Below are 10,148 nucleotides of genomic sequence, written 5' to 3' on the forward strand. Positions count from 1 at the left end.
TCTGTTGATAAAGAGTGTGTGCTAATCTACACAGTATTTTTGTGCTAAACAGAAGCACTTCTCCCCTCTTCTGCAGCTGGACATTTCAGACACGAGACTCCAGGTGGGGACTCTTAGAGGCCCAAGCCTACATCACGTCAACATCTGACTCTTGACAAGTTGACGTGATGTAGGCTTGGGCCTCTAAGAGTCAGATGTTGACGTGATGTAGGCTTGGGCCTCTAAGAGTCAGATGTTGACGTGATGTAGGCTTGGGCCTCTAAGAGTCACATGTTGACGTGATGTAGGCTTGGGCCTCTAAGAGTCAGATGTTGACGTGATGTAGGAGTTGAGGGCTCATTCTCATGGCGGCTGCTTGACCCATGGCACAGGAGGTCCATGCTCCTGTGGAGTTAGGGAGCAAACCTAATCGGACACACCTGAGCCAGGCCATCAGGTCGGTCATGGGTGGAAGTGAGCAGGTCACAGCAGACTCTGGCCCCCTAATGTGGGTCCAGATCAGGACCAGGTCCTTGTGTAGTCCTGATTAGAATCCGAAATAGAATCTGATTAGAATCAGAATTAGAATCTGATTAGAATCAGAATCAGGTTTATGTGGCCAAGTCAATGTTGTCACAGTCAATGCTGTCACAGCAGCACAAACAATTGACAATATGTATTACAACATGCAATATACAATATGGACTATACACACACAGACAATATAAATATTATTAGCACATTTACAGATAATATACAGACTGTATAAAAGACAAACAATGGATGTAAAGTGCAATTTCATGTTTCAAGCAACTGTAATGTGCATCTTCTGGTATAAGAAAGGAAATTGGAATGGGATGTATACTCTAACAGTTTGTCTTAACTGCATGCAAGCTTCTGACATTAAACGTTCTGTCCACACTGAATCTATTAAATAGGCCATATGACTGTGTGAAGTTTCTCGTTAAATGCAACAGAACAACGCTGGCGACAGACAGAGAATAGAAACAGGTTCTACTCAAAACACACTGGACAGCACTATGTGTACCCCTATATGACAATCTAATTGAAAACAAAGTCATCAAACTGATTCTGTCACTGATGCCCGCTCATATCGAATGCCGGTAGCACAAACTGTAAGTATTTCTAGATCTGAAGCAGGATGTTCAGTTTGGAGAATAACAGGTATTAGAGTAGATATACTGATTCAAGTCTTAGTCTAGATCCTAATCTTGACCCTAGTCCTAATCTTGGTCCTAGTCTAGTCCTGATCCTAGTCCAAATGTTGAGCATACTCTTCCATATCCATTTTCGTTGGTGGTGAGACACTCAGTTCTACGGCATGGAAAACTCTCGGAGACCTGGTTGGACGCCACTCCATGAGGAGGGTGTTTGCACGCACTGGAGGAATGTTGGTCTGTCCATGAGTGACAGACGGGGCAATGATTGCCTTGTGTTCTGGTAACGCGGAACGTCCACGTGCCACGCGGAACCCCCCCTCTCAAATGGTTTTATGTCTGTCGACAGCCAAACGGGCACCCGTTTCAAACCGACTGAAAGGTCTTGCTGTGTTCCAGATGTTGCAATTTATCGTGGATCTTGATAAAAGAGGAACAGTCTGTTCTGTGGTTAGTGTTTTAGGAGAACTGGCTTTCATCATACATGCTTACATGTGTCGCTTGTTACGTAAGAGCAATGGATGGAGAGAATAAAAAAGGAGTGATATATTTTCTTTAAATAAGGTGTTTGTGAGAGAGGAGATTAGCGTTGCTTATTTCCCAGGCTCTGTGAGCGTGTGAGTGGAAGTTTGACGTTTATGTGTTAGGGTGAGTAGATGTATATTTATGTCTTCCACGAATGAGAGTAACCCTGTCTTAAGATGTTTATGTGAGTCTTTTGGGAGTGATTGAATATCCGCGTGATTGTGTATGTGCGCTCTGTGTCTGTTTGTTTACCTTTGTGCATGTTAAATAACTCTCCCCTCTCCACTCTTGTTGGTTTTGCTGAGTCAACTAAACATCGCTCGGCAGTTTAATTTCAGATGCACGCCGGGTCTGCATCCTGGATCTGTGTCCCCCGTTCTTTTTTCTCAGCCTCCCATATCCTGACTTCCTCTCTCTCAGTTGGCCTCTCTCTCTCGCTCTCTCTGTCTGTGTTTCTCTGTCTGTCAGACACATGGGGAGACACGTGCCTGTGGTGTGTGGTGGGAGTGGAGGATCTGTAGGGGACCCCGGGCCAGAGAGGACAGGAGGAGGAAATACCAGAGGCTCACATGCTTCTGCTGGTGCTGTGAGCCCAGCTCGGCCCAGCTCTGCTCTTCTCTGCTATGGGAGTCCTCTTTCCAGTATGTCTGGTTCTCCCTGTAAATAGTTTTAGTTGTTCAGAAGTACTTTTACCTTTTTGAAATAAAAAAACACGCGTGTGCATGTGTGAGAGTATGTCTGTGGAGGGGGTAATCATAGAGTTGTACTTTTATTTAACCCTTCACCCACACACATAGTAAATAAGCCATGGGAGAGCCTTTAAAGAGGCGTCAACTCTGTGTGTGGTTCATTTGAGGTGTTTTGCGTTATGGTTTTGGGGTGTGAAGAACTCGCCTCTGGAGGGCCTTCACCGTGCCAGAGCCAGTATCTAACAGAGAGAGTTAGAGGCTGTGAGTCCCAAGTCAGCTGGAGGCTGCACCGCTGGAGTCAAGGTTTAGGGGTCCGGAGACATGCTGCAGCTGCCGAAACAGGAAGTGGCTCGGAGGGGTGAGCTTGACCTCCTCCATCATCTGAGGTGAAAATGCTTTGGAGTGTTTTCCCTGAACAGAATGTACTTCGCTGAACTGCCAAGCAGGACAAAACAACGCCACCCACCCCCGAAAACCCCAAACTCCCATCTCGAGCTGCTGTTGGATGCAATCTCGGCTCTGAGTGTGCTCTGAGGCATCCAGGATGCTTATGCTCAGAGACGGCCTGGAACAAGATTGTTAATCGTTATTACACAATGTGCTTTGTGACATGTCACATTAATGTTTATGAATAAACTTGATTGATCGAGACACAGAACTGAGACACTGAAAGTCCATGTTTGTTACATAGACAAACAAACACAAACAAAAAAAAAACATCTGAAAAATCATTTAAATGACTGAAAAGAAAATCTGACTGAAAGGTTGAAAAAAAAACTAGTGAACGTGTTATTTCTACGTAGCTCCTAAGGGGACGTGAGCAAAACAAAATCTAAAGTTTAGTTTCATGTGCTCACGTGAAAGTTTCACGTTCGCACATGAAAGTTTCATGTGAAAAGGTTTTGCGTGCGCACACAAAACTTTCATGTGCTCACATGAAACTTTCGCGTGAGCACATGAAAGTTACGCGTGAGCACATGAAACTTTCGCGTGAGCACATGAAAGTTACGCGTGAGCACATGAAACTTTCGCGTGAGCACATGAAAGTTACGCGTGAGCACATGAAACTAAACTTTAGATTTTGTTTTGCTCACGTCCCCTTAGGGGCTCCGTAGATTTCCACCCGGTGGTGTCTACAGTGAGAAGAGAACATCACTAAAGACATACATTTACATTTAGCAGATGCTTCTATCCAAAGCGACAACTTGGATAGAAGTGTCAATATTACAAGGGCCATTGTCTCCGGAACAACTTGGGGCTAAGTGCCTTGCTCAAGGGGTACAACGGTGATACCCAGGAATTGAATCCACACATTTTCAGGCTACTACATGCTAGGTCAGCTCCTTAAAACCACTACGCTATACCATCTACCCATTATCCTGTTCCTGCTTGGTTGCCTTCCTTGACTTACCCTGACATTTCATACATTTCTGTGACCAGCAGTATATTGTTTCTAATACCTTTGATTAGTTGAAAATGACTATTCTCACATAATCCCAATTTTGAATCATACATGTGGACACACACAAAGTCAGAGCCAACAGCTACTGGAACTGTTTCACAGTTCCATATCCCTAAGTATTTGTGATGTGATGAGAGCCAAAACACATAAGAAAGTGACGTGAAACTAGATTAAATATCACATGAATCAGCTCTACATGAAACGGACCGTGACGATCAACATCATGTGTTTATTTGATATGAAACCTCTCACTACTGTTTTCCACTCTTTTTCTTGGTTAGTTATATAACTACACCAACCAAGGAGGGCTTATGTAACCCTCTGTGAAGTTGGGGAAACACAGGTAAATCAGAGCTTTACGGCCTCAAAGTTCTGTGGGTTCTGCGACCCCAAGCAGGGGCGTATGAGGTACCTCGTCATGAAACAAGCTAGAACGAAGGGCAAAGGTCAGATCATGTGGAATGCCGCACAGTTCAAAGTGAGGAGGTCAAAGCCCCATCCTCTGTCATGCCAGACGGCCCTCTGGTCCGAGAAGAAAAGGTGGCCATCCTGTGGGGAGAGGGGCCATGGTGCTGTGGGTAGAATGCCATCCATTAGCTCTCCGATTCAAGAAAAACATCGGTGTGAAATATGTGCAAATACCTCAGAAGAGCCAAAACTCCATCTCCTCTGAGACTAATTTGTTTGACAATTTCTCTCAACTGTGAGGTGTTTGCTAGGGCTTGTCTGAAATGTCAATTGAGCATGTGGGCATGAAGTAAGGTCTATTGAAAAAGACACCTAATTGACTCTACATTATAAGATTATAATCAGGAAACAGATAACAAATACCGATGTACATTTAATAAATATCTTGATTATACACCTGTATGTCATACAGCAGTGGTATTTGTGCAACTGTATTGTACATCTATGTCTCCCTTGCTAATGACAGTATATCTGCTATTGTCCATTCCATTGGTGAAATGCACCAAAGTTTTATGTACAGTGACATTTATTGAATTTATATTATTGACTTTTTGGCCTTAATTTGCCTTAAATATAAATACTTGATTTACTGGCACTCAAATCAAGTAATTGTGCTTAAATTAATTAAGTAAGTAAAATAAGAACTTTAAGGTAGGCTACAACTTGTTTACAGTGTATTATTAGGCCTATCATGTGCAAAAGCACCCACCCACCCACCCCCACACACACATACACACACACACACACACACACAAACACACACACACACAAGGCAAACAGATGCCCCAGATGACAGTCGATTTTGAAATTGATTTTAATTGAGACAAATATTTTTTACAACATTAGGCCTAATTATTTGAGAGAGGTTGAAAGTGGCCCGTTCTGTATGGATTGCTCAGAATCCTAACGTGGGCTCATAATGTGGCTTCCCTTCATTTGGGCTCAACTGAGCATAAACTCCATCTTGGGCACAAAGGCACTTTTAACACCACAGCTCCCACAATTGTGTCGACGTCCCATTCAGACCAGCTTACCAGATGTCCATCCGTATGTCCCTCCCTCTCTCTCTCTCCTCCCTTCCTCCATCACGCTCTCTCTTTCTCTCTCTCTCCCTCTCTCTCACACACACACTGTGATCGGTCGGTCGCTTTCACGTTTCGGGGGTCGGATTTCACCTCTCCTGCTGTCTCGGGTCTATTACTATTGAGTCCTCTCTAACATCCATATCAGAAGTGGTTGGACCATAGAGCGCAGACGTGTGTCGCCATTGCACCCGTGTTTGGATTCATATAGGATATTCTAAACTTCTGTGAGAACATGAACGGATACACGGGAGTCATTTCGTTTTGCTCGTGAGTGCAGTGTAGATTGGGGGTAGGGAAGCACAACCCCGTTTCTGACCCTTACCATCACCACGGCTACAGGACCGGGGACCGGGAGTGCTGGTTTATTGTTTTGTTTTTGTTGCCGTCGCTTTTTGACGTCGTTCTCTCCACTCTCGTTTGCCCACTGAATGAAGACTCCTTTCTGACACGCAGTTATGGAAACGGGAATCTATTATTCTCACTGTTGAAATGACTGTTGCTATTGTAGTTAATTTCTCACAGATTCATTCATTTAGCGCTTAGTCCTTCGAGGATTTTGAGAGAAGATGGAGAGTGTGGAGAGGGAGTGCGGTGCTCTAGGTGGATTATTCCAGGCTGTTGTAAACGATATGAAGGTAAGACAGTACGCCTTGTGCAGTGTGAATGATCTTTGCCATTTCATTGCCTTTGTTTTCTCTGATGACTTGGGGCGCTCAAGCCTACGCCAGTGAGGGTTTGTTTCTGAACTGGTGGACTACCAGCGTGGGGGAAATCGCTTTGTTATGGTCCACAAAACACCACAGAGCCCTTTAAATCCGTGCAGATTAATTTGGTAGTACCAGTTTGTGTTGGTAGGCTACACAACCACAGTTATTCATTCTTCATTCGTCTTTTCCACTCTCGAGCATCAAAGGGAGTAAATCAGCATGTTGTAACAATGTAGCCCACTATTGTTACACGTCTTACGCATGCACAGGCGACATGTTGCCTCTAGTCAATTTTAGCACCAAATCCAGCTTTAACCATCATACTGGGTCACTGAAATTAAGGAGAGACTAAATTAACAAATCCTCTGAAGTGCTCATTTTTTGAGTAGACATCTATTCTCTGAGGCGATGGGGGTCGACGGCACCCAAATATTAGCGCCGGATGTTATTGTAACTAACAGTATCCGTGTGGCTGAAAGTTGGCATAGGAGTTAACCCTGCCTGGATGTTCAGTTTTATACGTTATCGTTTTTGTTCTTTGTAAGGCTCTCCTTATCTAACCGTGTGCGTGGGACACTTTGCAAATACATTCTGGAGGATATCACACGTAGCGAGGACAAATAAACGTGTTCCCATTGAAATAAAGTTCCAGATATCAAATGGAACGCTTCAAGGTTGATTACTCTGATAAACCTGTAACAGCGTAGTGCGTTTGATATATTAGATACGTGTATAAGGTTAACGTACAAATATATGAACACTAAAGACTGTGCAAAGATCTTCAGTTTCAGAAGGTGTTATTTTTTTATTTAGAGAATAATTGGATTAGGCGACGCCCTGTTGAGATGGTTGGCATATTTCAGATATACACATATATAGCCGGAAAGTAGGCCATATGTCTGAAATGTCAAAAAATCAGAAATAATGTGTAAAGTAGGCTAGCCTACAAACCTATAGGCACAGGTGCATAGGCTACACCTACCTACAGATCCACCACCTAAACACACACACGCTCACACTCTCTCTCTCTCTCTCTCTCTCTCTCTCTCTCTCACACTCACTCATAGGTATGAGAGGGCTTTAGATAAGATGTGATGCCAAACCTGGAGGCCGTTGCTGTAATGCATTAGGTCAGGAGGTTTGGGCACGTGTGGTAGGAAACATAGGTGAATCCCTGGAGCATGTGGGATGAACTCTCCTGTCCCAGCCAGCACCCTGTGTCAGCCTGTCTGCTAGACTGCCAATCAGTCAGCAAACAGAATCACGTGCTGCTCTATCAGACATGCATGCACTAGCTAGAGAGTTGCTAATTAAGTAATGAATTCCAATATGTTTCACGTGGGCCAAGCCAATGGGAAACGAGCTTTAGTTGACCTTCAGCCTTGCCAGTGGCATGGAATGTAGGCCGTTGAGCAGGCCCAGGGCATCATATGGAATATCCTCTTTCACTTTTTCATGTGCTGACCTCAGCGATCACTCATCGGATTAGTCAGATTCAATCACTGCACCTCTCTCCCTCCCATCTTTCTCGCTGTCACTCTCTCACTCTCACTCACTTGCTCTCCCTCAGTTTGTCTACCTCGTCCTCCTGGCTGGCTTTCTCTCTCTCTCCTCACTGTGATCATTGCTCTGTCTCTCTTTTGCTTTCTCACTCTCACTCACTTGCTCTCCCTCAGTTTGTCTACCTCGTCCTCCTGGCTGGCTTTCTCTCTCTCTCCTCACTGTGATCATTGCTCTGTCTCTCTTTTGCTTTCTCACCCTCACTCACTTGCTCTCCCTCAGTTTGTCTACCTCGTCCTCCTGGCTGGCTTTCTCTCTCTCTCCTCACTGTGATCATTGCTCTGTCTCTCTTTTGCTTTCTCACCCTCACTGGTCTCCCTCTCTAGCCCTTTTGCTTGCTCGGTTATTGTTAACATCACTGCTGACAGCCCTGCAACAACAGAGAGGCAAATTTACAAGAGTGCAGACTCCTTCCATTGCCACACAAATAGTCTTCATTACTGTTTGAATAGTTGGGGTGTTAATGTTATGACATTATGAGGTTTGTCTTTCCACTTACCCCTAACTTGGACCTTTCAACTTGAATCATGTCAAATCTATCAGGAATTTGTGTGAGTGTGCGTGCTTATGTGTGTGTGTGTGTGTGTGTGTGTGCATTGTAAGTGCAAGTGTGTGTGTTTTTTATTCCATCGCCTGCCAGAGCTAAAAATTACCGCACACGCCTGGAATCTGGTGATGGAGTGTGTAAATAGGCTCTGATAGATGGAAGCTGTCAGTGCGGCTGCTCTGGCTGGGGTTCATAGCTCGCTGCTGCTGACCATGTCCAGTGGCCTGATCAGGGTGGAGAAGAAAAGCCAGACTGGGTCGGTGTGTCAGACGTGAGCTCACACACTGAGCGAGAGCGAGAGAGGCCTCAGTCTCGGTCTTAGTCTTAATCTTGGTCGGCCTCCAGCCACTGGCTCTGCTGCTCAGTGTCAATCAGAAATGGTGGGACACTGGACAACATCACTGAGGGACACGGCTGGCTCCAGAAAAGAGCGAAACCCGGGTGAGATCCGGGCCACATCAGGGCCTGGTCGGTCAGTTGCTAAGTTGAGCTGAGCTGCTATGCCATCTGTGAAACATCCACAGCCTGTACCTGTGCAGTTTTGCTAAGCTCCTGTCAAGTTGTTACAGTGTGTGAGTTACTGTATTCCCAGTAACAACTGACTAGCCCTGGCAGGGTCAGATTCGGGTCTGATTAGGGGTCAGTCCACTGGCCTCTGTGATGATAACAAAGCCCCAGGGGCTCATTGCAGCTCAGTTCCTATTGGGTATGTTAGCACAGCATGTCAATACGTTCCCAGGGACCGGAAGCACAGGGCTCATATCTGACCGGTGTCAGCTGGGGACAAGATCTCATCAACCTCCTGATGGTCTCCAGAAACCTCTGTGTATTCTATCAGATTTATGACATCATTTTATTGCACCCTTCTTTCTTAATATAATGGCTAATGTACTGCACATACACATTTGTGATATACCGGTAATAATAATAATTAAGATAATAATAATAATAATATTAGCCAATTAGTTTAATACTGCAACAACAAAGCACCAGACTCTTGTGAAATGTAGAACTAGACTTAATGAAACATCCAATCGTACTTAATAAAGCATCCACAGTTTGCAGATTGTAAATTGGATTCTTGCACTGTCATCATGGCTATTCTCATTGTATCTGTCCCCCATGCCCACGTGGACTAACAAAATCAATGGGCAATAGCTCACCGGGCTGATGTAAAATCACTGGCCCTGCATGTGCTCTCATTATGTGAAAGCTGTGGCTACTGAATAACTGCAAATTCATTTAGTGTGACAGGAGGAGGCCAGTGTGAAGGATGAGACGCAGTGGAGAGGACGCTGTATTGATTGGCAGCTTGGAGGCGGGAGGGAAATGGGATGGGAGCCAATAAATGCCATATGGGAGAGGACGGAGCAGGGCTCTCACAGAGATGGACATAAAAGCGTTCCAGAAATAGAGCCCTCTCTGGATCCCAGCGTGCAGGTTTACATCAGGCCTAAGTATTACCCATATTGTCTTTGCACTCTAGGCTGGTGTCTGGTGTCTTTCCAACAGCATCCTCTGTGTATTGCAAAACAGATTTGCATGTCATCAAAAGAGAGAGAGAGAGATGTTTAGTTCTGCAGGCACTTTTTAAACTTGTTTTTTGGAAATATAAATATGCAAAATATAAATAAAGACTTATTGCTATTATTAAAATGCCCATTTAGATCTTTAGTTGGGACGAAGAAAAAGGGGTTCCCAACACCATGCACACAGTGGTTCCACATCTGCTATCAAACAGAAGCAGACAGCATCCATCTCCAGCAGAAGCCATTTGTGGGGTTGTGTGTGTGTGTGTGTGTGTGTGTGTGTGTCCGGTTATACAGGGATCAGAAGTGACTCATGAAACCAAAAGGGAACCCTCCCACTAGGTCGCAGTAAAACAGGGCGTAGAGGAGTCGCATGTAGCAGCACGTTCGGCTCTGCAGCAGAACTGGCCCAGACGTGG

General features: G+C 44.8%; 1 protein-coding gene across 4 annotated transcripts in view; it reads left to right on the plus strand.

Annotated features, from left to right (window-relative positions):
• The first annotated feature begins 5,384 nt into the window (after positions 1 to 5,384).
• Positions 5,385 to 10,148, plus strand: part of mtss1la (MTSS I-BAR domain containing 2a) — a 31,803-nt gene continuing 27,039 nt past the window's right edge. For 3 of the 4 annotated variants that reach the window (XM_042110935.1, XM_042110938.1, XM_042110936.1), the window contains exon 1: positions 5,385 to 6,021. In XM_042110935.1, coding sequence (XP_041966869.1) covers positions 5,953 to 6,021 — 69 coding nt within the window. In that variant the 5' untranslated portion in view covers positions 5,385 to 5,952. The remainder of the gene's footprint in view (positions 6,022 to 10,148) is intronic. The other variant, XM_042110939.1, reaches the window with a different exon arrangement.

Source organism: Alosa sapidissima, chromosome 11 (genome assembly GCF_018492685.1).
Source record: "Alosa sapidissima isolate fAloSap1 chromosome 11, fAloSap1.pri, whole genome shotgun sequence".
Lineage (NCBI taxonomy): Eukaryota > Metazoa > Chordata > Actinopteri > Clupeiformes > Clupeidae > Alosa > Alosa sapidissima.